This window comes from Triticum aestivum, chromosome 5B, assembly GCF_018294505.1.
Source record: "Triticum aestivum cultivar Chinese Spring chromosome 5B, IWGSC CS RefSeq v2.1, whole genome shotgun sequence".
In the NCBI taxonomy this organism is placed as follows: domain Eukaryota; kingdom Viridiplantae; phylum Streptophyta; class Magnoliopsida; order Poales; family Poaceae; genus Triticum; species Triticum aestivum.
Genome location: NC_057807.1, coordinates 288109243 through 288136454, shown reverse-complemented (window position 1 = coordinate 288136454; position 27212 = coordinate 288109243). Strand labels below are relative to the sequence as shown.

General features: G+C 45.6%; 2 protein-coding genes across 4 annotated transcripts; one reads left to right on the top strand and one right to left on the bottom strand.

Moving 5' to 3' along the window:
• The first annotated feature begins 7789 nt into the window (after positions 1-7789).
• LOC123111438 (uncharacterized) lies at positions 7790-14996 on the top strand. Of its 3 annotated transcripts, XM_044532241.1 has the most exons (14): positions 7791-8141; positions 8484-8583; positions 8690-8817; positions 8987-9146; positions 9273-9385; positions 10361-10444; positions 10520-10568; positions 10655-10746; positions 11088-11217; positions 11356-11432; positions 11503-13040; positions 13322-13681; positions 13764-14497; positions 14663-14996. In XM_044532241.1, coding segments are annotated over exons 1-13 (3375 nt in total). In that variant the 5' UTR covers positions 7791-8139; the 3' UTR covers positions 14306-14497; positions 14663-14996. The 3 variants fall into 3 exon arrangements, with proteins under 3 accessions (XP_044388174.1, XP_044388176.1, XP_044388175.1); XM_044532239.1 differs by having other exon boundaries at positions 7790-8141; positions 10361-10568; XM_044532240.1 differs by lacking the exon at positions 7791-8141 and having other exon boundaries at positions 8461-8583; positions 10361-10568.
• Positions 14997-15212: 216 nt separating this feature from the next.
• Positions 15213-21537, bottom strand: LOC123111439 (probable LRR receptor-like serine/threonine-protein kinase At1g67720). Its single transcript, XM_044532242.1, has 15 exons — positions 20971-21537; positions 20177-20711; positions 19233-19738; positions 18978-19110; positions 18817-18888; positions 18671-18739; positions 18509-18580; positions 18217-18285; positions 17834-17988; positions 17515-17756; positions 16836-16962; positions 16344-16412; positions 16068-16251; positions 15804-15939; positions 15213-15713 (listed from the first exon to the last, which is right to left on the bottom strand). Exons 1-15 carry the CDS (start codon positions 21041-21043, stop codon positions 15387-15389), a joined length of 2769 nt encoding a protein of 922 aa, XP_044388177.1. The 5' UTR covers positions 21044-21537; the 3' UTR covers positions 15213-15386.
• Between the last annotated feature and the right edge of the window lie 5675 nt (positions 21538-27212).

Here is a 27212-nt window from a genome sequence, read left to right as displayed (position 1 = left end):
GCAGCCACCTGGATGCCCTCCTGGCGATGTCATCCGCCTCTTGGTTGGTGCCTCAGGGCACATGCTGCAACTCCAGCCCCCAAAACTGCTTTTCCATCTTGCGTACCTCCGCAAGATACGCTTCCATGTTCTCGTCCTTCGGCTCGTACACCTTGTTAGAGAAGTTGACGAGGAGCTGTGAATCGCCCTTGATGATGAGGCGCTTCACCCCCAGTGCTGTTGCAGCTTTCAAGCCTGCTATGAGGCCTTTGTACTCTGCTATGTTGTTGGAGACCTTCTCGCCCTGCTAGAAATAGAGTTGCACGGCGTAATAGAGCTTGTCCTGAGTAGGGGATATAAGCACTGTGCCAGCCCCCGCGCCATGTCGCGATAATGCTCCATCAAAGTACATGACCCAACCATCTGGGGCCTCACTTCCTGGGGAAAGTGATCGATCCTCGCCTGCTTCAAGCCCTGGCGCCTCTGTCCATTCTGCCACAAAATTTGCAAGTGCGGCTCCCTTGACGACCCTGGTTGTGCTGAATTCCAACTAAAACGCTTGCATCTCAATGTTCCATTCGGCGAACCTTCCAGCAGAGTTGGGGCTCCTGAGTACCCTCTCCAATGGGTAGGTCGAGACGACCTTGATGGGGTGACCTTGAAAGTAGTGTCGCAGCTTACGCGAGGCCACATGCAGCGCAAGCAAGAGCTTTTGAGGCATGGGGTATCGTGCCCTTGCATCCCGCAACACCGTGCTGACGAAGTACACCGGATGCTCGACGAGGGTGGGTGTGCTGATGAGGTCAGTGTCCTCCGGAGGGTTTGGCGCCTCCTGAGACGACGGAGCCCCCAATGCTTGGCTGCCTGGTGTGGTCTCTTCAGCCCTAGGGGCGTCTTCCTGATGAGGCTGGTCCCCATCTGCCGAGGCCGTGGTCTTCGTGAGGCCTTCTTGGTCTTGTGCCACCGCGGCCGGGGCCGTGGCCGGTCGTGACGTAACCTTGACCTGGCGCTCTTCCCGAACCGCCACTAGAGCTGCACTAGCGGAGTAGGGTGTGGCGGCGAGGTAGAGCACCAGGGGCTCGAGAGGGCGTGGTGCCACCATCATAGGAGGGCTGGTCAGATACTTCTTGAGGTCTTGAAACGCTTGGTCGGCCTCCTGTGTCCATTCAAACGGGCCCTTCTTCTTCATCAGCTTGAAGAAAGGCAAGGTGCACCCCCCAGCTTGGAGATGAAGCATCCTAACGCAGTTACGCGTCCGACAAGGTTCTGCATTTCTCTGAGGGTTTGCGGTGGACTCATGTCTTTGATTGCCTTAACCTTCTCCAGGTTGGCCTTGATCCCTCTGTGGGACACGAGGAAGCCCAGAAGCTTGCCAGAAGGAAGGCCAAACGCACACTTCTCCGGGTTGAGTCACAGGTCCACCTTGCAGAGGCTCGCGAAGGTCTCCTCCAGATCCTGGATCAAGGTCTTCGGCTCCCGAGACTTCACCACAATGTCGTTGATGTAAGCCTCGACGTTTTTCCCGAGCTACCGGCCTAAGGCGATGTGCATCAACCGCTGGAAGGTTGCGCCTGCGTTGCGCAACCCAAACGGCATGCAGGTGTAGCAGTATACCCCACACGTGGTAAGGAAGGACGTCTTCTCCACGTCTTCTACCGCCATCTTGATTTGGTGATAGCCCGAAAACACATCCAAGAAACATAGCATGTCGCACTCGGCGGTGGAGTCGACGATTTGGTAGATGCGGGGGAGCGGGAACGGATCTTGAGGGCATGCCTTGTTGAGGTTGGTGAAGTCGACGCACATGCGCTCCCCCCCCTTTGGCACAACAACTGTGTCTGCGAGACATCCGAGGTAGCGAACCTCGTGAATAACACATGCCGCCTCCAGCTTGCGGGTTTCTGGACGATGAAGGCCTGCTTCTTGGTAGACTACCGCCTTGCTTTCTGCTTCACGGGGCGTACATTGGGGCACACATTCAGGTGATGCTCAATCACCTGCCTTGGGACCCCTGCTAGCTGCTTGGGTTCCCATGCGAACACATCCTTGTTCGAGCGCAGGAACTTCACCAGCGCCTCCTCTTGGTCGGGGTCGAGATTGGCACCTATGGTGAAGGTGGCGCCTGAGGACCCGTCCTCCTCAACTGGTACCTGCTTGGTCTCCGCCTTGTCCTGGGTGAACAACTGCTTCTTCTTGGTCGGCGCAGCCTCCTTGGCCTTGGAGGTGTCCATGCTGGCAGGCTGCGCTGCTGCGGCTGTCTTGAAGGCGAGCTTGAGCGCCAATAGAGCATCCTTGGTATCTCTAGCTACGGTGAGGACGTCGCTGCTCCCGGGCATCTTCATGAGGTTGTAGGCTGGATGGGTTGCTGCCATGAACTGAGCCAAGCCGGGGTATCCGAGGATGGCGTTGTACGGGAGGCCGATGTGGGCGATGTCGAAGTTGACCAGCTCCGTGCGGAAGTTGTCGTGGGTGCCGAAGGTCACAGGAAGGCGGATCTACCCCAGGGAGCTGGAGGAACCGCCTCTGACGCCCAAGAAGGGCTTGTTGGGTCGGAGCCGTTCCAACGGTACATGAGGCCGGCGCCGCCGTCGATGAGGGTCTTGGTGATGGCCACCTGGAAGATGGTGGGCGTGCAAAGCATTGGGAGCGCCGCCCAACCCCGGGGAGCTCCTTGCCATGCAAGGGCGGCGCCGATCTATCGGAAGAACGACTTGGCATGACGGTCCGAGGGTGGCGCCTGCGAGCCGCCCAGGAGAGCTGCGACGACCGGGGGCGCCGACGTAGCGTAGTGGGCGAGGAAGAGGTTGCGCAGCTCCTCCCAGGAGGCCACAGAAGATGTTGCAGGTTGAGCAGCCAAACGCGCGGGACGCCAGTGAGGGCCATGGGAAACCAGTTGGCCATGACCTTGTCGTCGCCTCCGGCCTTGAGTACGACCTCCTCGTATGCCAGCAGGAAAACCAGCGGGTCCGCCGCGCCGTCATAGCATGGCGGCATCTCTGGCTTGAACTTGTGCGGCCACTGCACCTGTCGCAAGGTGGGGGCCAAGGCTCGGAGCCCCCTGGCCCCAGCGCTGGCATCGGCCGCCGGAGCTGGAGGCGCATTGTCCGTCATGAGGGCGAAGCGCGGTGTTGGTGGAGAGCGAGTCGATGGAAGGGAGAGCTTCGGTGCACCCCTACCTGGCGCGCCAAATGTCGGATATCGGGTTCCGGCAAAACCCTTAAGGTTCGAACTCTGGGGTGCGCACGAAGATCTTCTCCCTACCGAAACACGCCCAGAACCTCGCCGCGATTCTAAGCTAGCACGATGAACAACACAAGAGACATGAGGTTTATACTGGTTCGAGCCACCGTTGTGGTGTAATACCCTAATCCAGTGTGTAGCATGGTGGATTGCCTCTTGGGCTGATGATGAACAGTACAGAGGAAGAACAGCCTCGCGAGGAGAGGTGTTCTTGTGGTGTGGATGAGCTAGGTCTCGGTCTGATTCCAGATGAGATCCCTTCTACTATGGTGGCTGGCTCTATTTATAGAGGCCCTGGTCCTCTTCCCAAATATCGAGCGAGAAGGGAGCCAACAACAGCCATTTTGAAAGGGGGCAGCTAGTACAAGCTATCCTGACTAAAGGTGGTCTTCGACTGCCAAAGGCACTGGTGATGACGCCGTCTTGGGCTCCACGGTGACCTCCGTCCTGCCGTCCTACTGGTCTTGGTTTCATTGCACCGATATGGAAACCTTTGCCTGATGCCTCGGTACTCCGCGCCTGTGCTTGCCCCCTTTTCACCAAAGAGGAAACGAGGATGTTATGCAGGCTGGCGCCCGCCTGGTCTTGATCGTCATGGCTTGCGTCATGAGAACCTCGCGAGGTACCCCTTGCCTTAATCTCTCCGCCTCCTCGCGAGCCTGCCTGGTGAGGCTGCCCCTGAGAAGGCCTTGCGTCATTTGCCCTGCGAGGCTTGGCCCCTCGCGAGGGTCTTGAACTTGGGTTGGTGAAGACGAGTCGTACTGGACCACTGTTGAGCCACGCTGCAGGCCGCAAGCAGGCAAGTCTGGGGACCCCCGTTCCCAGAACGCCGACAGGTCAGGCTAGCACAAGGTTGATAGACTCGCCTTGAGCCCGACAATATATATCATGTGGCAAAGGGAATGTAAGTGTGATGTACAGGTTCGCCACCCGGCTTCATAGTGTGCTTGGTGGTCGGCATGCCTTGCTAGAGGCCGCTACCAACCGAACAGTTCGGAGCTGATCCGAACTGTGGCCAAGTCACTTGAACCTAAGGGGTCGCACGCTTAAGGGAAGGAACCTGTGAGGCCGGATCGGACTCCACGAGTCAGATGTGATCCTACTCGGACTCAGATCTCAGCCGAACAGATTTTGGGCTTTAAGGTCCGTGCGAGGCCCAAGTGTTGAGCCCGCGACATGCGCCTATATAAAGTGGAGGTGCCACGCATTCAAGAGGTTGATTGCTTCAGCGCTGTCACTAGGGTTTGCATGTGTTGTGAATAGCCACCTTCGCTCGTCGCCGATTGTGTGATCGGACCTAGCAGTCCGCCGCATGGTGTTCCTCCCGCACACGCGGATATCGTTAGAGGCGGTGCACCTGCGCCGCTCCGGCGAACTTGTACGTGGGATCCGACGACCGGCTGTTCGAGGGAGATCGGACGAGGAGGAGATGATCCACGCATACGCGTTGCCCCAACTCTTCTTCCGCTGCACGACACTGCACATCTAGTGGTAAACGATCTGTGATCCATTCCCGTAGCATGTTCCTGGATGTTCTGTGCGTAGAAAAAATTTATTTTGCCGTTAATGCACCCTACCGTAGAACCCAACAGCTATCTCCACCAAGAGGTAGCACTATATTATTTAAAGACCGTGTTTTTACTCCGCTAGATACTGCCATCACCCCCTCCAATTAAAATGGCTGATAAACAGGAAAAGTTGTTGAATGTATAGACCTTGTATGAGAGACAGATGCAATAGATAGTGTGGAGAAAGGAGGGCGTGAAATAGTTCACATATATATTGTTTAACTAAAAAGGATAGCATGAAATAGTTCACATATATATTGTTTAACTAAAAAAGGATAGAATGACATAATTTCACATATATAATGTCTATCTAAATTGGATAGCATAACATGACATAATTCATAGATATGATGACTAACTAAACATGATGTCATGAGATAACTATATGATGTCTTTAGTAAATAGGTTCACATGACATAATTCACATACATGTTATCTAAGTAATCAGGATCGCATGATATAATTCACATATGTGATTTATATACTAAGCAGATGACATTCACATATATGATGTCTGAACTAAGAACATGGTGTTGAATATTGTGTATATGATGTCTAAACTATGCAATGCAAGACACCAAATGCATGATATGAGGATTATAATCATGCCAAGTTAGAGCATACACCTTGGTGGGGGAATATGACTGGTCATCTGTCTCTGAATCCATCTTTGAGGAGCTATCTGGACCTAGTAGGAGATCTGCTTCAACAGGTAGCACTGTCTACTCTAAAGACCTTGTTTTCACTCTTTATTTTTCCATCACCCACTCAAATGGCTTATTCACAGGAAGAGTAATTGAATATACAAACATTATTGACAAATGAAAATGTAATGAAGAAAAGGAATGGCAGGATATAATTCAAATATATGATGCCTAGCTAAACAGGATGATTGCATATTTCATATATATTATGACTGGCTAAAACAGATGAGATTGCATAATTCACATATATGATATAGAAACTAAACAAGTAGCATTACAGAACATGTCTAAACTAAGCATCTGACATATATGATGTTGAAAGTAAGCATTGCAAGGCAACATATGCATGATATGACCAACATCATCATGCCAAGTTAGAGCAAACACCTCGGGGGATAAAAAGGAGGGGTCAGCTCCATCTGAATCCGCCTCTGAACATATATCTTCCTCCGGATTACAATCTGGAGAAGGGGGGTTGCCATTGCACCCACCATGGAGCGATGTCTGCATGACATTGTCTTTCCGCGCAAAACTCTTCTCTTTTTCTCTACATGTTCAACATGACATTGTACAATATCTGACATGCATACGGAAAAATATAGTGAGGTTATGTAAAGAGAGCATGCAGAAAGCTAGAGTGATGGTAACAACTAGTGGATAAATCCAAAAATAATGATAGCAGGCTGATGATAGCTTCGATTTAATAAAAAGACATATGATGGTTGAATTACTGTTTGTTTCCCACCCAAGATAAACAACATAGCCATATCCTAGGTGAACGAGATAATAGACAGAGATACTATTCACTGCTGCCTCGATATGTGCCCCACAAGCATTTTATAATTGAAGGGAAACCCTTGATCTTGTTTGATCGGATGATGGCAATGCCTTGGTGTTGTATTCCCCCTTAGGGGCTTCTTCTTTGGAGCTGGGTATTGGCGAGTGGGATCAGCGGATGACGATGGTTTTGGCGTTGAGGTTTCTGTGGCAAGATGATGGGGAGAGCAATGTTGGAGCCGTGGCTATGGTTGAGGTGGTTGGCTATTCTCCGATGTGTCTACAAGATTGCCTCGGCTGGTTTGTTGCTGCGAAGTCAAAGCTGCGGTGGTGGGGCCCGATGGCGTACGATGACGGGCAACAGGTGGTTTGTTCGATGATCTTCCGCGGCACCAGCCATGCCCAGTTCTTATTCATGGTTCTCCTTTAGAGTCAAAGTTGCGTTGCCTAGTCGCAGGTGGCTGAGTTTTGGCACGGATCTTCATGCATCTCCAGACACCCTCTTCAGTGTGGGTTGGGTCGACGATCGCCTACGACGAAGTTGGAGTCGTTTGCTTAGGGTTTAAGGATGGTAATGACGTTTCTAGGGGAGGAGTGATGACAATGATGCCCGCGTGCTGTCTCGACGAGGCCCTCATTGGCGCGGTGTGCATGGGGTATCTTATGTGCGCCGCTCAGTGGTTGTGATAGATTTCGCCTGATTCTCCATAATTGACCAAGCAAACTGGTTTTTGCTCGGTTTTCTCCAATTAATTGAGCAATTCTTTTCTTCTTAATGAATGCAGGAATCCTGCCATTTCGAAAAGGAAAAAAATTATAGAAAAATCTAGGAGAAAGAAAATCATTATGTTTCGGTTCAAGAAAATACATCAGACCCAATATGCATAAGTTGTAGAGAAGAGGCCGGAGGTAAAGAGGGAAAGAAAAGTCCACGAGAAAGAAAATGTTAAAGGATTCCATATCTCGAATGTCCATCAATTCCATTCGCTCTGGCGGCAAGCAACCATGAAGGTGGTGACACACACAAGGTTCGACGAAGAAATTGATGAAGCGAAAGGAAGATAAATATAAATATGATAATTTCAATAGCATCAACGCAACCAATATTCGTCGACCCCGACCTCGTAGCGACATCATCGATTAGTCAATCGAGAGAGAACCCGACATAACCAATCACCCACTGGAGGGCGACGAATATAAGAAAAAGCACCGGAGGCCGAAAACCACTATTTGGCGAGAAAATCGGTCGGAAACAACAAATTAGATGGGTACCCGCCAATGCTCTGTTTTCGTTTGCTTCTGTTGAAAAATATAATAAACACCTAATTCTTTACATAACCCATGCGACGTTTCCACGGTGCATCATAATGACTTCAATTGCACGTTCAACATACCATGGTATCCAATCTACATGATGTAGTTCCATTTCTATGTTTGGGTTTGAATCATGGAGAGAATCAAAGGAAGCCCTAAAGAAGGCAAGGAAGCGGGCACATGGTAGGGCACAGCCGCACAGGAGGAGGCGATCCAGGGAGAGTGGTGGTGCGCGGTGCGGCAATCCCTTCTCCGCCCTACCTGTGCTTTGCGTCGCCATCTCCTTCCTTCCCTTCGTCTTCCCTTCCCTTCCCCAACTCAAGCCCGGCGCAGCACATACATACATACACATCGACTCAACTTCCCTCTTCCTCCACCGAAAGTCCAACCTTTTCGCTCCCAATCCACCACCCATCGCCCACCACCAATCCCCCCCTCTCCCTCGTTCGCTTGATTCGATCAGAGAGAGCCCCGCCCCCGCCACCGCCACCAGACCTCGACCAGTCAATCCCCTCTAGGGTTTCGCCTCTCGCGCCGCCCAATCGGATCCACCTCCAATGTGAGTTCGCCTGATCCCTCCGCCCCTGCGATTCCCCCATAATCTTCCGCGCAAATTTGGTTCAATCCGATCGGAAATTTAGGCCTCCCCTGCGTTTATTAATTTGATGTGTAATCCGATGCAATCCAGCTCGGAATTTCGGACCCTAGACGGCTTTGCGGATAGATTGGAGGGCCGATTTGTTAGAATCCCGCAGATTGACCTTACCCACGCGTTCGTTTTATGTGAATATTCCAGATCTCAGGCTTCCTGTAGCTATGGGATTGGAGCTATATGGATTTTGTTTTTGGCCCTCTTGGAAATTTGACGTTTCTGTGGGTTCTCCCCATGCTGGAACCGCAGGATGACGATGAGCGATGACGGAGACCGCACCTGCCCGCTCTGCGCCGAGGAGATGGACATCACTGACCAGCAACTCAAGCCCTGCAAATGTGGCTACGAGGTACTATCCTCATCTGTGACTCCCACCCTGCCATGCCTGCGCAACAACCAGGACGCTCTTTCATTGTTTTGTTTGTGTGTGTGTGTGTGTGTGTGCGACTCTGCAGATTTGTGTCTGGTGCTGGCACCACATCATTGACATGGCTGAGAAAGAGGACACAGAGGGGCGCTGCCCTGCCTGCCGCACACGCTATGACAAGGACAGGATTGTTAAGATGGCTGCCACGTGTGACAGGTAATCCCCGCCTCGAACTTTCACTTTATATGCATTCTCTGCCTCCGAGGGCTGCCATGCTTATGCCATCAACCGGAGATTCCTTTTCTGGATTAGTCAGCACGCACAAACTCTTTCCTCATGTATCACGATGATAGCCTTGCAACTTACTTTCATTCCATGGATACAGAACGGTAGCAGATAAAAATACAGACAAGAAGCAGAAGACCCAAAAGGTTAAGTCAAAGACACTGACTGTGGAAGCTAAGAAGCATCTGGCCAGTGTCAGAGTTATCCAGAGAAACCTGGTCTACATAATTGGGCTACCTGCAAATTTATGCAATGAGAGTGTGAGCACACTATTCTTTCCTTACATCTGGATTCTTTTTTCTTAGAGAAGTTTTGGATTCTGTTAGGCCTAGTGACACTGTAAATTGTATTTGTGACGCCAACATTACTATTATCCTTTGTTTTAGGTACTTGAGCGCAGGGAATACTTTGGTCAGTATGGAAAGGTTTTGAAGGTTTCAGTTTCTCGTCCAACTGGGGCTCCTTCCCAGCAGACATCAACAAACAACGGTATCAGCGTGTATGTCTACAAATGACACTAATGATCTTTTCAATATGCATACATATTGTCCGATGCTACAATCACATTGATATATCAAGTGACTACTATCCTACCTTTGTGTACTATATGGTGCCTGTAGCCTTTAATACCTGCCTGAGGTATATAATTTTTCATATGCGACTCAGAAAGTAAAGTGAGAGTTTGGTTGAGTATTAGGTGGTTTTCCATCAAAAGTAAGTTAAAATAATCTCCGATTCTAACATGACATGTCCTTGATACAACCCCGTCAATTTCAGGCTAATCTAATCTAAATTTTGACCGAGGGCTGCTAGAATTTTATAGTATGTGTAAAGAACATTTGATAGTTTTACAGGCCACATGAAAGATGTAGCTGTCTAATGTCGTAAAATCCAGGAATCTTTTATAATAAATATAGAAGTGCCTGTTTCAGTCTTGGCATGACTTTACTGACCAAATTATTTTGGATGAGACATTTCCCATGTTTACCAATGCCAGTTCAGTTATTGCTTCTGAAACTATCAGTTTCCTTAGGGTAGATTGTAGTTCTTCGGTGAGTACAAAGTTTCATGTTTGTTTTTGGGTACTCCATGTTTCTCTCAAGAGTCATATAGCACTGGCTTGATGTACCTAGTCATATGGTCCTAATGATTTTAAAAATATGGAAAACGTGGACTTTGGAATAACTTAAGGCTGTTGAATGAAGTACACCTTTATTCAGTTTATATATCTATAATAACTCTTAGAAACAACAGAAGGCTTAAAGGAAACATCAGTTTTCCTGAAAATAAGGAGACCCACGAGTGAAAACTCTGGTGGACTATATGTCTATCATGTCTACTCAGAGCTATTTAGTAACTCACTCTTAATGGATAACCAATACAGATGTATGGTTCCTATTCTCTCCGTAATTGCGGACACCATTAGATGTGTTCAAATGCTAGCTCACTAGTTATTACTGTGATATGTGTTCAGATATATTACTTATGCCAAAGAAGAAGAGGCCATCCGGTGTATTCAGGCTGTACACAATTTTGTCTTGGAAGGGAAAGTGCTAAGGTTAGCCTTATACCCTGTCTCTTCTCTAGCTGTTTTGCACAATATTGTTATTTTAATGGTTTTCTATTGTTGCAGAGCATGCTTTGGCACCACGAAATATTGCCATGCATGGCTGCGGAACATGGTACAATTGATGCTTCATTCTGACAGCTTTTACCAGTACTCTACCTATTGCTATCTTTCTCAGTGCTTCGTCATTTTTTTTCTCAGACATGTGGGAATCCAGATTGTCTCTATTTGCATGATGTAGGCAGTCAGGAGGATAGTTTCACTAAAGATGAGATAATCTCAGCATATACCAGGTAACACTTGACTTCCTTTTAATTTGCAATGTGGAACCACAGTTCTTGTTCTGTTTGCTCCATCTGTTTTGCTCTAAGCATGCAAATCCTGGCTTATATATTTTATTTTATTTGCAGTTTTGCATTCTTGCTATATATATTTTTCTCTTTATTTTAGAAGAAGCTCCTGGCCTAGTAGGAAGTTTTGCCTCTCGATGGATTTGGATTTGGATGTCTATTGTTGTACTACTACTTACTTTTGGTAGTTTGGTTTCATATGAGCTCTTGTCTCAGTTAGACATAATTAACTAAATTAGTAGATTCAGTTGTCATTTCAACTCATTCTCTGATATTTCTATCAGGAGTAGGGTTCCTCAAATGGCGTCTAGTGTTTCCCAAAGACGTGCAGGAACTGTATTGCCTCCTCCAGCAGAGGATTTCTCTTACAGTGCGGTGGTTTCAGCCAAACATACAATCAAGAATGGAACAACTGTATGTTTTAATATTGGACCATTAGAACATATTTTTTCTTGATTTCGTTCTGCTTTCCTACCTAGATATTTTGTTGATAATCTGTTTTTGTTGGTTTACACTATGTTGCTACACTAATGGCCTTCTTTTTCTGTGCAGAATACCACAGGCCAATCAAGACTGTCACCTCCAAACAGTAGTTCAGGGAGGTCCACGCTTCCACCAGCTACTTCATGGTATGCTTCCTCCCTAGACTGTTCTGCCACATTTAAAATGCAATGTGTTGCTAAATTTTGGTCTGTACAGGGGGCATCGTGATTTGAACACACGGACAACCGCGACTGAGGTGGCGTCCTCGCAATCTCTTACTAAATCAAAATCAGAGGCGCACAGTAATTCACTTTCAAGTTCTTCTATGATTTCGAATTCAAGACTACCTTCTTCATGGAATGATGATACAAGCACAGTACTGAAAATGACTGAAGGGCGGCAAGTATCAGAACGAGATAGTTTGTCTAAAACCTTGAAGCCATATAGACCTGGTATTGCAAAGGAAACCCAAGCTGTGACATCACTGGAGTCTTCGTTGGACATAGACTTTTCTACAATACCTTCAGCCTGGAATGATGATGAAATTGTAGCATCAGATGAGACTTCAAAAGGAAGTGAGGAAAAGCAAGTTGTAAATGGAAAGTTTATTCCTTCAGCATCCTCAAAACCAATGGAACCGGGCCAGATTGGGTCTAAGTCATCAACATCACCAAAGAATGGCGAAGCCGTAAACAGTTCCAAGCAAAATCTTGCAGATTGTGTGCCACATTCAGCAATGTCTGGTTCTGTTTTAAAGAGGGACGATGGTGACAGTAGACTTAGGGACACAGAAGTCGAGAAGTTGTCTGTTGGGGTAACTTCAGTAACTTTAGATAGCAAAGATACAGTTCATAGTATGGCAGAAAACCAACAGCTGGGTGCAGTTCCCGACACTTCCGTCGTGGTGCCTTTGAGTCAAAGTTTGAAGAAGGAACAATCTCATTTGAAGCTTGCTGGGCTTTCATCATCGGAAAATAAGGACCCTGTACTTTCTTGTCAATCTAGTTCTGATAAGCATCTTGACTGGAGCTCAGAGCTGCAAAGTTGTCGTGTGGCTTCTCCTTTGAATGACATATGGCATTCTTCTGTGGCCACTGATAAACCCCATGCCACTGCTAACACATCACATATTTCTTTGTGGAATGATAAAGAAATTAACCCTACTTTGACAAGTGATGGTAGAACTTCTGGCACCATGCTGCATACCAGGTTATCTTCAACTGACAATGCTTCTACCACGTTGAATGGACGTCAAGAGGGGCTAGGACCTATGCATACACCTGGTATGGTTTCTGAACATTCTGGTATGCGAAACCACCAGCATAGAGCACTGGATGCAGCAAGAAATGATAACATAGGCAGTTTTGGCAACACTGCAAGTGGAAATAAAGACGAGGGCAGCATAATTTCTGATATATTGTCTTTGGAGTTTGATCCATGGGATGAGTCGTATTCAACTGCAAACAATTTTGTTAAGATGCTTAATGAATCTGAAAAGAATGATGCACTTTTCAACGCACCTTCATGGAAATCAAAAGGCACCAGCAATGAGTCTAGATTTTCGTTTGCTAGACAGGATAACCAACGGAACTTCCAAGATTCATCTTTCAGAAATTGTGGCAGTGATCAGAATTTTAGCTTGCTATCCCAGAATTCTCATGGCAACAGCTATCAGAATGGTGTTGCATTCCAATCGCTGGAGGAAGATTTTTCAAAGAGCAATCCTCTTGCTATGTCAGATATAGCAACTGCTGGTGAGTATTGATACTTGCGTGTTCTATATTTCATTGAACAGGAAAGTATTTTTGTGCCGCAGTTGAAAGTTCTTTCTAATAGATTTGTATTGTGATTTATTTCAAATGTTGTCACCTGCATATTAAAGGAATATATGATGTGCACTGCAGTATTTTTTGTCGAGCATGGGTAAACATTGCAACTCATGCAAATAGGTTCTTAGTTATCGGTAATACTATATATTGTATTTGTGATTTTTATATATGTGCAATGGCTTGTTGCTGATGTGTTTCATTCGCAGGGTCTTCAAGGTCGAAAATATCTGCACCTCCTGGATTTGCGGCACCAGCTAGGGTCCCACCTCCTGGATTTTCATCTCAGGACGGGTTGAATCCCCCACCTGGATTTTCTTCAGGATTCTCATCTCAGGATATGTTGAATCACCCTCATGGATATCCTTCGGGATTTCCATCTCAGGCTGGATCTAATCCCCCTCACGGATTTTCATCTCAGGCTGGGTCGAACCCGTCTCGTGGATTTAATTCTGGATTTTCATCCCAGGATGGGTCTAACAATATTCCTCCTGGGTTTTCTTCTGCGTTTTCTGCTGGGTTTTCATCCCAGAATGGGTCTAACCAGGCGTATGGCTCCACATTCTCAGGTTTGTTTACTTCCCCTATCTTTGTTGCTTCTCCAAAACCAATAATAATTTCAATTTCTCATACATTTGTGATGCTTGGCAGAAACTCGTCTACTTGATAATCTTTTTGGTAGCCACACCAATCAATATCAACCTCAGATATCTAGACACACGAGTGACATAGAATTTATTGATCCTGCTATATTGGCTGTGGGCAAAGGGCGGATGCCAGGAGTTAGTGATTCAGGGTTGGATTTGAAAAACGCTCCTTTTCCAGCACAATTGCAGACATCAAATAATGATCCAAGACTTCAACTACTTATGCAGCAGAGCATGCCCTCTCATCAAAACCTCAGATATACTGACCATGTTCGAGATGCATTCAACCCTATTCAGAATGATAATTATCTGGCATCCCGACTTCTGCCACAGAACCATGGTTCTCTATCCCCTTATGCACAGATGTCACTCCAACAACCTAGAAACTCACAGCTTGCAAATGGTCACTGGGATGGCTGGAGTGATTTGAGACAGGGGAATAATGTTCCCATATCGGACATGTCGAGGATGTTATATCCAACTGAAGCTAACAACTTTCACATGCTGGGTTCAAATGATATGTATAACAGAACCTTTGGACTTTAGTTGTCTTTGAAGGTGAATATTGACCTCTCCGCGTCTATTTTGGGCGTGTCTCTTGTTCTGAAAGTAACTGGTTGCACAGTGCTTGTCTAATGGTTGTGCTTATGAGCTGGTACGTGAAAGTTCTACTGGAAGGCAGTTGATGCAAATGGGCCGACACGATCCTGAGTTTGAACTAGATCTTCCAAGCACAAGGTATGTGTTCACAACATTTTATCCACCAATTTGATATACTTGTGTGCGTCCCCTTTTTTGTCCTTGTGTAATTATTATTTTGTTTTGTGTGGTGTTGTGAACGTTGCTGGATGTGCCGGCACATTAATGATCGCTGTTTTGTTCCCTTGCTTGGTCATCAATCAGGTTCCTTTCTAGGCGAAGTCATACATGAACAGTTGGTCCTTGAAGTATATGGATACATATGGTTTGGGTGCGATGGAACTGGCTTGAGAAGAGAGACACCGTTTAGCGCGTATGTTCTATTTCGCCATAGTAGCTGTGTAAATGTTTTCTTGCCTTGGGGATTCGAGAGACTCCTTTGTACATGATTTGTAACTTGCCGCTGGTAGGTCTTGTGGTGCATAGAAAGCTCATGTTTTGGTGTGGGGTTTGTTGAATCAAAAACTGAAAGCAAATGTGACAATCATCTATAGCTCAACTGACAATTGTTTGGCATCAAACTGAAGGTTTTTGACTACATTTGATGTTTGTTACTAGCTGTAATGTGTTTTTCTCAAGCAAGCTTTTTGGATCATCTTATTAGTAACAATCGACATGGCTGTGTTAGTTTTGAGATGAACATTCCTCTGCCGTCGTGAAATTGAATCCAGCAGTTCCTGTCTGCTTGCCCCCCTACCCTACCAAGGATGACATCCTAACAGTTTGAAACCAATACGAAGAACAACAAGGAAAATAACAGTTCCAGATCGCCAATCTTTCACCATCAAATTCCCAATTTGTACTGCAAGCTAAAGCTAATGTCATCCACAGCTTTCAAATCATTAGCAGGAAAAGTAAAGCCTAACTAACACATGATCCTTGCCTCCTCCTTGCTTACACGAAAAGTGTCTCTTGATGAATCCTGATTCTACCTGAGGCCTGGCCGCATGAGCATTTCATCAAACGACGCGTTCTGCTCCAGATCCACACTGTTGTCGGTGTTGATCGAGACAGAACCCATGGACCTCTTGGACATGAGCTGCTGGACTTGGGGTGCCTCCCGCTGCACCTCGATGGCGATGGCATCCTGGATCTCTTTGAGCACCTCGGAGATGGTTGGCCTCTGCGCGCCCTTTGGCTTCACACACATGATGCCCACCTCCGCGATCTTCCACACCGACTGCAGGTCGTAGCCGGTATCCAGTGATGCATCAATGATGGCGTCAATGTTCCCACTCTCAATGTGCGACCTAGCCTGCCAATTCCAGTTCATTCATCGGCAGCATTGCTCATCAATATCAGCTTAAACCAAACGCAGAAAGCTAACAGGTCGCAAGATACTTACCCATGCCACAATGTTACGGCAGTTGAGCCCAAAGTTATCACTAGAGATCGGCTCGTGGCCAGAGATTAGCTCAAGTAGGATGACACCAAAACTGTATATGTCACTCTTCTCTGTTAGCTGCTGGGAGATGTAGTACCTACTCGTCGCCATCAAAAGAAGAAAAAGAAAATTATACCTCAGATGCTACCAGGATAGCAAACACTTCAAATCACTAAACCATGGCAAAGAGAACAAACACTATGAGCTCAGGAAAGATGGTCTTACTCTGGATCAAGATACCCAACCGTCCCACGAACTATGCTTGATACATGAGACCCATCGACTGCAGGTTTTGATAGGCCGAAGTCTGCGACTTTTGCCCGCATGTTCTTGTCAAGTAAAATGTTGCTACTCTTAACATCTCTGTGAATTATGGTTGGAGAGCATCCCGTATGGAGGTACTCTATACCTGATATTTGCAATATTCAAGACAAAAAAAGAGAGATTCAGAATCTTCAGATTGCATGCTAGTAGAAGAGTAGGAAGGAAACTGAGACAGACCTTTCGCAGCATCTTCTGCTATCTCAAGGCGCTTAACCCAGCTAGTTATTTTCACATCATTAGGTCCTCCTGTGAAACATCGTCATAATTCAGAGGTTTAATATTTTATATGTTATTCTATTCTATGGGGTAAGGAGCACATTAATCTAACAGTTCATGTCGGTCCTCGGCTCAAGTGTGAAGAATAGACCTCAAAATTTAGATACTTAAAAAAACTAAATTTTCTGTGTACTACTGGAATTACTTAATGATACTTAAAAAATCAGCAATGTCAGGCCTGGCGGCCTGTCCACACAGAACAAAAAGCTGATCTATCCTTAAAAAGAAGCTGATCCAAGTACAAGTTTGAGGTCAACCAACTAAACATCTGTACAAGATCCTAAATACAGTTGCCCAGACAAAGTTTTGCCGCTAAAGAAACATTAGGTGCATATGCCAACAGTATGCTGTTGATCCCACCAAACAAAATTAACATCAGCTAAGGGCACTCACCACGAAGGTGCTCCTTTAGTGTTCCATTGTGCATGAACTCGTACACAAGTATGTTCTTCCCGTCTTGTTGACTGTAACCAAGGAAGGTTACCAAGTTCCTGTGATGTATTCTCGAAAGCAACGCCACCTGAAACAATAAGCCAGCTAGCTCATCAGGACAACATCCAGAAGAAAGAAATGCATGAGCATATGGTATATCTTGCATGCAATGGTGCAACCACATCATGACATGGATGTTCAGTAGACCTTTACAGCAGACTATAAGAGGGATGTGTAGACACAGAATGCAAGGATATTTAAAAGGCAAGCGCCAGGCACCGAAATTGCAGAAACATACAGTGGTGACATACAGAGAGAAGTATAATTGAGGCAAAAATTGTCACATGCTTACAGCACATTAACAAGTCATTAGATTAAGAAAAAGTAGCATGGTCGACTTATCAGGTTCTTGCTTCACAACAGGGCGTCGATCTACAAAGCCATACTAAAAGCAGAAACAAGTAAACATGCTGTGTTTATGGCTGTGTGCATCAAGAGATGCAGAGGCCGGGGGTACGCCTCCTTTTCGAAGAAAAAAGTAAACATGCTGTGTTTATCTCTTCAACGGTGAAAAAGGTATGTACGGCCATAGAGCTACACTTGGAGTAGAAACATAAACAGGGCTAAAACAGAAGCAGACCTCATTCAAGAATTCTCGGATGCCCTGATAGGAGTCATTTGTGAGAAGCTTGACTGCGATCTCTCTCCCATCTGCCAGCTTTCCGTAGTATACTATGCCAAACCCTCCAGAGCCGATCCTCCTCTCAAATTTGTCAGTAGCATCTTCAATTTCTGATAAAGCAAATCTGTGCGCTGTTTCTGTAGCTACTTCACTGAAATATGACCCTAGCCTTTTCGCTGGTGCTGCAAGAACAACAGTTTCTACAAAATGGCAAAAATAAATCACTGCATGTTCTTACATAGTACCAGAAACATCCACTGAGCTAAAGAACACATACCACGTGAAGGTTTTTTCTTTCTCTTGTGTGTACACAAACAGCATCCAATAGCAATCGCAAGTAACAAGATGGCCCCAACCACCGCACATACGATGATTATGATGGTGCCGCGGCTAATACTATCACTTGGCCCCTGAAGATTATTGCCTGACGAGCTGCAGCAGGTAAGAAATTAGAACAGAAGGAACATCCTAAAGAACACTATCATTGTGGCTAATACTATTGCTTGGCTCCTGAAGGACCATTGTTGCTCTCTACGTATGTTACCACTGTATGTCACAAAGTGAAGCTTGTCCAGCCACAGTAGTGTTCTCAAGCACAATATTACACATTAATTAATCTAAAATATGCTAGCTACATCTGCCTAAAGAGAAAGTACTGACTTGAAAATAATGCTCTTCTTGGAAAGTGCCCTTGGAATATGTCCGGAAAGCCTATTGTTCTGAATATACCTGCAATGGTTGGGAATGAGTAAGTGCAGAAGTTCTATTTTTGTAAAGACTCTTGATCAAATGCATTTATACCAGAAAGATAAAATTAATAGCATCGACAAAAATTTGAGCACAGAACACCAGGAAACAAAGAGAGGAAGGACAGTCTGGACCACTGGATCAACTTCCATTCTCCATAGTAAGGGGTGGATAAACTAAGTGCACAAAATTATGAAGAACTTACAACTCTTTGAGGTTAGGTAGTTCTCCCAAAGAGGATGGCAGTGCACCATTTAACTGATTGTTTTCGAGGTGACTGCATATATATGAAACCACGTTGGATTAGTTCAATATAAAATTATAAATCCTGCAGAATGCTGCTCTATGACAAAAACTGCAAACTCACATATACTGCAGATTTCTGCATCCACTAAAATCAGGGATTCCACCAGAAAATGAGTTGCCATCGAGTCTTCTGCATTTACAGAAATAAGTAGATCAGACAAGAGAAAGCAAAAAAATGGATGGAAAGAATGAACCATCTGAGCTTACAACTCGACCAAGGCGGATAACTTTGTCAACTCCTCAGGGATACTTCCTGTGATGTTCTTCTCTGACAATGTGCTGTGAGGGACAATTCTTAGGTTTTAATACAAGGAATTAATCAATAAATCCAAAGTGAAGGCAGAATTGCACGATTAAATTTACCATACATTGAAAGAACTCTGGGTGCTGCTTCTGAACTGCATTGCACCCAGGTCCATGACACTGGTAAGCATGGATCACCACCCTCTTGCGCCCAACCTGCTTGAGGATACCGTGAGGCCAAGCTAGACATGGTGTTTGCTGTCAATATTATGGAACCACTCAATTAGTCAAAAAGTTTCTTTTTTTCACATGAGAGAGAGACTACACAGTTAGCTTGATCGGAAAAAAACATGATAACAACAATGTGGACAAGTGCTTACCATCTTGAGATCCCATGGTAATCTGAACATGTTTGTAAATTTCCATAGCATTCAAAATAGGTCCCTTTGAAGAATCATTTGTCTTCTTGAACTCGAAAGAGAAAACAAATGGAAGTGTCACATTTGTGTAACCTGGTTGGTACAAACGATACTTCCCCTGCGCATTCTCCTCCACGTCAACGGTTGGTTTACTGAATAATGGCATGCCAGGAACCACTAACTTAAATTTCCTAGTTTCATCTGGGGCCAAATCTTCAATTTCAGCAAAATATGAGACTGCCCATGCATTTCCCGGGAACCCTTCCAAATCAAGCCGGTAGTTCAAGGATCCATTTTGGCCAACCACCGCTGTTTGCATGACCTTTTCAGGTGGTTCTAATTCAGTACCGACGAATACTGGTTTTGTGGTTGTTATTCTTTCAGTCCCTGGAGCAACATCAACAAGATAATTCGCTCTCCTCAAAGAGTCGGATTCCCATATTCTATCAAATGGATCATCAGGGTACCTGAGAAATTCAAAGGAAAGCTCCCTTCAACTATATATTTTTATTGAACAAGGCATTTCATGTCAAAACTAAAAACACATGATACTAAGTGAAGCACGATCAGAACTTTGTTATGTATCCTCCCAAAAAGGGAAGAACTTTTTGTGGCAGCATGGCACAGTCAGACACTCTAGTGGTACAATATAACTGCAAACCTAAGAATAGGACAGAAGATTGCAAGAACAAACACATGTTTTCAATGTTCATATGAAGCTATTGACAATGTTCATATCACGTACTACCTCCGTTCCTAATTATAAGATGTTTTGGATATTTCAATATAGACTACATATGGACTGAAATGAGTGACCAAACACATTAAAATGCGTCTATATACATCTGATTCAGATTTTTTTAGAACATCTTATAATTTGGAATGGAGGGAGTAGTATACAGTACCTGACTGATTTATTGCCATCAGCACCAAAATTTATCCTCGCAGACAGTGCAAGGAAGAACTGTGCCTCATAGTCAGTATAGTAGAGTGAACCGTTAAACTGGCGAAGCTCGAGTGTAGATATAAACGGCTGTCCTGTGCTGGCATTGGAGAGGCAGACACTGAGTGTGGGAGCGGCAGCCAAGATAATGGCCTCCTCTACAACCGGCGTGTCGGCATCATCGATTATGACCGTGGACCAGGGAGTGGCTCCGAGGGAGAGATCAAACTTGGGGTAGACGTTGCTGTTGTCGAAGTTTCTGTAGAGGAAGCTAGCTCTGACGAGGTAGCGTGTCCTGGTCCTCACATTCATCGTGTAGCAATACTTGCTGTTGTCTGCTGGAAAATACCTCAGAGTTGAATACTGCTTCTGGAGCTGGTTTTGGACCGGCAGGTTTGTGGCCTGCCCACCGAAGACCAGCTTGGCATCAGAAGTCCACTGGATGCCAATGCCATCTGTGTAATCATCGGCTCCCCCACAATCCAAGCTGATGAAACCTGCACACAAGCCCAATTTGCTATTTTTATTTGCTGGTCCCTGAAACTTAGCTAGTATAGCATACATTTGTTGCATAATAAGAAGGTGAAATCTGAAAGGATTATCAACTGTATGAACATGCATATGCTGCGGAAACCTCCTTAGGAATCTGAACTCTTTCGGCATCTAAGGCTATGGATTCTAACCTAAGCAGGTGCGCCAATCCTCCATGGCCCAAGAGCCAAGAATCTCGCGAGAAGAGGAGGAGGGGCAACTCACCAGGCTGAGCAGCGGAGAGCGAGAGGAGCAGCAGCAGCTGGAGCTGGAGGAGAAGAGCGGCGGCGGACGCCATGGGGTTCCCTCTCGAGACCTCACTCCCGCGGAGGCAAGAAAAGCAGAGAAGCAGCTAGGCAACCAGAGCTGCTGCTGCTGCTGCTCGTCCGTCGATCTTGAGTAGACACCCTCTCGACTCGAGCATCAAGGGGTCAAAACCGACCGGATCCTCATTCCAGCCCAGGCGCAGGTGGTGAGGAGGAGGAGCACAACGGCGGCCTGCTGTGCCCTTCCTTCACTCCATTGTTTCCGCCGGGGCGCTGCCAGCGTCTGCGAGCGGGGAAAGGCTCTGCTTGCTGCGGCTCCTCCTCCTGTGGTTCCGGGTGTGGGAAGTGGGAACAGCGCAGAGCTGGAGGAAGAAGATGAGCACACGCCGCAATCCGTAGGCTGCTGGTGCTCCTTTTGCTGCTGGGGAGAAAGAAATCAACAGCAGAGTGGGGCGCTTTGATTGTTCAAAAATCGACAAAAGGAGGATGGATTAGGGGCGGGCGGCGAGAGAGTGCGTCTGTCTGTCCGTCTCAGTGGAGAAAAGGCAGTGTGGAAGACAGTGAAAAAGAAAGACGAAAGGAGCCCCACCTGGGGAGAAAGGTGCGGCTGACGGGCCGGGCCCACCGCTGCTGGCAACCCAAAGCAAAAGGGTGGGCGACACTAATTCTCTTGGAACTGTGCGGGAGGAGCGCTGTGGACCGTCTTGTGGCCCTTGTGGTGGGTGCTACCATGTGGTAGTAGCTAGGGTGTTTCTTTTTACTACTACTATACTTTCATAGTCTTCAATGGGAGATTTTAATAGAGGAAAAAAAGAACCAACCCAAATCTCCTTTAGTGAGCAAAGTATCAAATGGTTAACCACAAGAATCCCTCAAAAGCAACCTTCCTCAATCTGCCGTAGTTATGAACGGACAGGAATGCATAGTGCATAAGAGGGTTGATATTAGGCTCGGTTTTACTGTCCTAATTTAGTAAAATACCTTCTCATTTCTAGAGGCATACTGGACGATTTTTAAGAATACATATATGCCTTTTCTCTCAATACACTTTTAGTTGTGTCGGGGTTTAACCACGTCATGAGTCGATTATTTTACTTTCCGGTTCACTCCCACTCCACAACGAAAAAAGTAGGTGCCACAACATGTGATGAGGACATCAATACCATTGTTACACCCACAGCCCCTACTGCTACATATACGGGACCAATTACTAGAACTCGCGCACGCCAATTAAATTATCAGGTACTTCCGTTTCTTGGTAATGATTCTAATGTTCATGAGAATATGATGCTGTCTAAATTGGATACATTTGTTTTGCTTACAAATGAAGGGCCTAGCTTGGAGAAGGATGAACATTGGAGCAAGAACAAGCATGGAGATGATGCCATGCGCAAGGGGAACAAGAACGGAGTTACAAGCGATGATTTCAGGACTTTGAAGTCACCATAATGGGTGCATGAAGCCTTGGACGAAATATACAAGATGCCACTTCATAAATTTCGTCCCGAGGCTATTCTAGGTATTGCGTCACCTTATTATTGGGCCAGACCCTTGTAATTTCGAAATACATAAGTATAGGCTATTTTTAGAGTCCGTATGTGTGGGGAAACAAGAGACAGGGTTGATTTCGGACCCCTCCACCAAGGGCCACGAAAGTCCCCCCCCCCCTCTTCCTCCATATATACAGCCCTTAGGGCACCGTTTAGACTTTGGGTTTTGTTTAGATTAAAGTTCGCCATAGCTGCAACTTCGCGTACTTCATTTGTGTTCAACGACCAGACAAAGGCGTCACAGAACCCCACCTTGATCAATAAAGCTTTCATCTTATATTCGCAATATCCAGATTGCAATCTCAGTTTCTTGCTTGTTCTTCGTTTGCTCGCAGGAAACATACCCTCGTGGTCAGGTTGATCGTGCTCCGGCGTGGTCAATAACCTCTCGGAGTTGGTTTAGCGATTGCTAAGGCGCGACGTCCTCACACGTTCGTAGTCGATCGTCAAAGTCGACTTCCACCAAAACGAAAGACGGGACACCTTTGCCTCTATCAAGTGGTATCAACATGGGACGATACAAATTGGAGAGAACGGTCTGGTGATCCTCTACAGTTTACTTGATAGCCAAACGTACCCATGAATGATAACGATATAGTACATTTGTTGGTGTGTACTATAGGTTTTGGCGTAACATGACTACAACGCACGAAAGAGGATGATACATGGGGATGTGGGAAGGCTGGCAAAACCCGTTTTTGAGATTTTGCATTGTTTTCTAGAGCGGAGGCTTGAGGTGCAAGATTGAAATCAGACATAGTTGATAGTACTCTCCACATTATTCTTTTGAGAACAGTCATATTTTTTTCGACTACATTTGCAGGAATGTACGTTGCATAATCTAAGAGATAAGTCTTGTCGGGGGTGAAAAAACCCATCTCTTGTCTTTTATTGGTCAAGATCAACAGTGACAAACTTGCTTTGTTAGGCATTTTCTACTTGCTATTGTGTCGATTTTCATTGAGTGGTCTTGGCAACCAGTATGAAAATCCTTGTCTAGGTCACCTCAGGTCGGTGTTGGATGATGCCGCGAGGACCTTTATCCCTCATTGAAGGCGTTGCTACGGAAGAAATTTGACTTATTCGTCGGTGTTTATTTCACATCTTGTAATGGTTTGGCTATGATTAAATTTTGTTCTGTACTCTGTTTAAGACTAATTAATAAGAATGGATGTGCCTGGGGGTTTAACCTCCTTTTCACAAGAAAAAAATCAGAGAGAAAAATAAATGCTCATCAGACGAGTGGTTGCCTTGTAGGTTCGTGGGCTAGTACGTAGTTCAAAGTGCATATATTGAGCTAACCCGTACACGTTTCATGTATGCATGGTACGGCGGACAACAAACTCCATCATCAACCTTCGTACGTACTACAAGCTTGCCAAAGCTAGTATACCAACTTGATAATTTCATCCATGTGTAGCACGTACGACAGATCTGCCTGTTGAACCGAAATGGCCAATGATCAAACGTGAATGTAACTAAAAAATACAGATTCGGTAACAACTTTGTCATATAGTAAAAGCATGCTCTATCATTGTTCCCTGGCGTCCCAGCTAGCGAGTACGTACTGTTGTCGATCTTTTCCTCTCTCAACTTTTCCCGAATGCGTTCATGCTGAGCCCAGTGAGCTAAAAGTAAAGGCATTTCACGTACGTACGTGACCAAAAAGAAAGAAAGGAAGGACATCAGCAGCAACATGGATCCATGCATGCATGATTCCGTTCCAATTCCATCATATACTGAGTACCATGCATGCATGGCTCTGTGTGAAAAGAGAGAGGATTAAAAGGGGCAGGAAAGAATGAAAACACAAGCAAGTGTGTGTTTTGTGGTGGTGCCTTGAGCTTTAAGCATGGACAAAGCTAGCAGGAGCAGGCAGGCTAGGTTGTAGTACATGTGAGGCGTCACAATCATTGTTGAGTGTTTTGCATCATGCATGCACCCTTACAAGCTAAGATAGCTCAATCTGAACATGTATGTATGTAATATGTATCCCAAGCATGAAGCAATGGTTTTTCTTGGGTCGGTAGTAATCTTCATGAGTTAATGGCCGGGCTTGCCAGGACGACCGACCACCTTGAAGTTCAAGGAGTTGTGTTTGGAAATACTACAAGACAAGATATTGTCTCTAGACCATGGCATGAAGACCTAGCTATCAGGAGTTGAGCTAACTAGAAAACTGGTACAACTAGCCAGAGGGCCAACCAAACAAAATGAGAATCTGCATGCATGTGAGATGTTGCTGATGATAATGGAAATTTGTGTCCTATTTCACCGGATATCTGCTGTATGTTCATAGGGAGGCGGCTATCATTATTGAAAAATCACTCGCAAAAAAATTATTATCAAATAAAAAACTCACTTAGAAATAGCCATCAATATTTATTTTTGAAATCAATGGCCACCAAATCTTGAAGCTGCTTTTGTGACCCGACCGCTGGCACATCTAATTTCAACTTCTTCTTTTTTTTGAAAAAAACTTGTATGTATACGAAAAATAGAATTAACGGATGATATTGGTGATATGATATGATATGGTATGATGATGCATCGATCAATTGGTCAGAGCAATCAATGCCATGCATCCACGCATCCATCACGTTTGGAAAAGCCAGATAGCTAAGCTACTCGTACTTGGCAACGAGGACCTTTGGTTGTTACTTTTAGCAATGTGTCGACGATCATGCAAGCCCTTCCCTTGCTTGTGGTGTCTAATTGAGTGTTGCTGCAAACTAGGCTGATTGATAGCTTTGCCAAAAAGGAGAAGCACTTCACTCCCAGCAGGGAGAGGGAGGGATACCCATCCATCCATCGATGAGTGGCCATCCGTCGCATGCATTTTCAAAGGCAAATCCAAAAGTTGAAAGCCACTCATGCACGCATGCATGCACAAAATTCACACGACGACGTTGACGTCCACAACTATACTCACCGTCTCCTTGGTACACTAATCTATTCGGGCCGGGTTGCTACGACGGAAGTATCTTTCTCAGCCCGAGCCCGAGCTCAAATGTTTTTGGTGTGAAGAGTAAAATCGAAAAAGATAAAAAAATATTCAAAAAATTATGATTTTTTTGCGATAAAATTTAAGGAATGTTTGAAGTGCATGTAAAGTTTCATCACAAAATAACATTGGTGGAAGTCTTGACAAAAAAAAAAAATCAAGCTCCAAAGTGCATTTGAAAGTACCATTTTCAGAGCATCGATTTTGTTCTCTTTGCAATGCCTTCCATCAATGTGATTTTGTGATGAAATTTTACATGCACTCCAAACATTCCTTAGAGTCTGCCACAAAAAAAAATCACTTTTTTTGAATTTTTCCTACTTTGAATATACTGTCCATTCAGGAGCATATGAGCTCCTGAGTAGATACTCCGCGCGTGCTCCACATGATGGTTTTCTACAGTTGCCATTCCCTAAGAGCATCTGTAGCAGATCCGCTAAAATCCCAAACTGTACCCCCGAAACTGGTTTTACGAGTTGCAAAATTCTTCAGCCGGAACAGGTACGTAAAAAGGTACTGGATAATTCAAAAAAACTATTTCGCGCGAGAATTTGTTCAAGATCACACGGCAGTTTATCACAAACACAGTTCACACAAACGGAGATGAGTTAATCAAACAGAGTTTATACTAACATACCAAAATGATTACATACTAAAATGTAACCCGAACCCTAGTTTGCCGTCGGGCTCACTCGTCGTAGTCGAGCTAATGCTTGACGACGGACTTGCACAGCGCCACCGCGAGCTCTTGTTCCTTCTTGGCGGCTTCGAGGAGGCCCGCAGCCCCTTCTTCGACGTTCGCCACCACGCGCTCAGCGGCAACGAGCTCTTCGTCAGCGACGTGACACCTCTTGATGTGGGGCAAGATGTGCTCGTTGAGCACATCGAAGCCACCCCACGCGTCTCGCCCGCCGCTCCAGGAGATCCGAGCGCAGTCCCGCCCCTACGTCGACCTCCACCCGTGTCGCCCCTTGTCCTCGTCGTTGCTGCAGCTGGAGAGCGTCACCATGACATGACTTGAGCTTCCGACCTCTGCGTCTTGGCGGGCACGCTTGCTCGGTGGTGCATGGACGTGGCCGCCACGGCTTCCACCATGCCATTGATACGTCTCCATTGTATCTACTTTTTCGAACACTTTTGCTCTTGTTTGGACTCTAATTTGCATGATTTGAATGAAACTAACCCGGACTGACGCGTTTTCAGCAGAACTACCATAATGTTGTTTTTGTGCAAAAATAAAAATTCTTGGAATCGGACGAAACTTTGTGAAGTTTTTTATTGAATAAATAAAAAATGCTGGAAAGAAGAGCAAAAGTGTCGTCCGATTCCACCAATTGCTCACAAGGCAATAGGGCGCGTGTACCCCCACGACGCGCCCTGATACCTTGTATTTGTATGGTTGTGGGGAAGTAAACTTTTCATTTCCGCATGGGAATCGCCGATAATGTGTTTAGCATGGAAGATATTGAAATCCTTTGTCGTGATGTTGACAGGAAAAGCACAAACTTAAAATTTTATTAATCTCTGATTTAAGCTTTGAGCTCTGGCACATCTGCAAATCTCTACTTCCCTTTATGAAGGGCCTTTCTATTTACTTTCATGTTATTTACTTTTATTGTTGAGTCATCACCTTCTTATTCAAAACAC

Coding starts and splice junctions, on each gene's coding strand:
- LOC123111439 (XM_044532242.1), bottom strand. CDS start 21,043: ATGGCGTCCGCCGCCGCTCTTCTCCTCCAGCTCCAGCTGCTGCTGCTC. Junction 18,889..18,977: donor GCACCCAGAGTTCTTTCAAT/GTATGGTAAATT, acceptor TGTCCCTCACAG/CACATTGTCAGAGAAGAACA. Junction 17,989..18,216: donor AAGAAGAGCATTATTTTCAA/GTCAGTACTTTC, acceptor TACCTGCTGCAG/CTCGTCAGGCAATAATCTTC.
- LOC123111438 (XM_044532239.1), top strand. Junction 9,386..10,360: donor ACAAACAACGGTATCAGCGT/GTATGTCTACAA, acceptor ATATGTGTTCAG/ATATATTACTTATGCCAAAG. Junction 10,569..10,654: donor ATGCATGGCTGCGGAACATG/GTACAATTGATG, acceptor TTTTTTTCTCAG/ACATGTGGGAATCCAGATTG.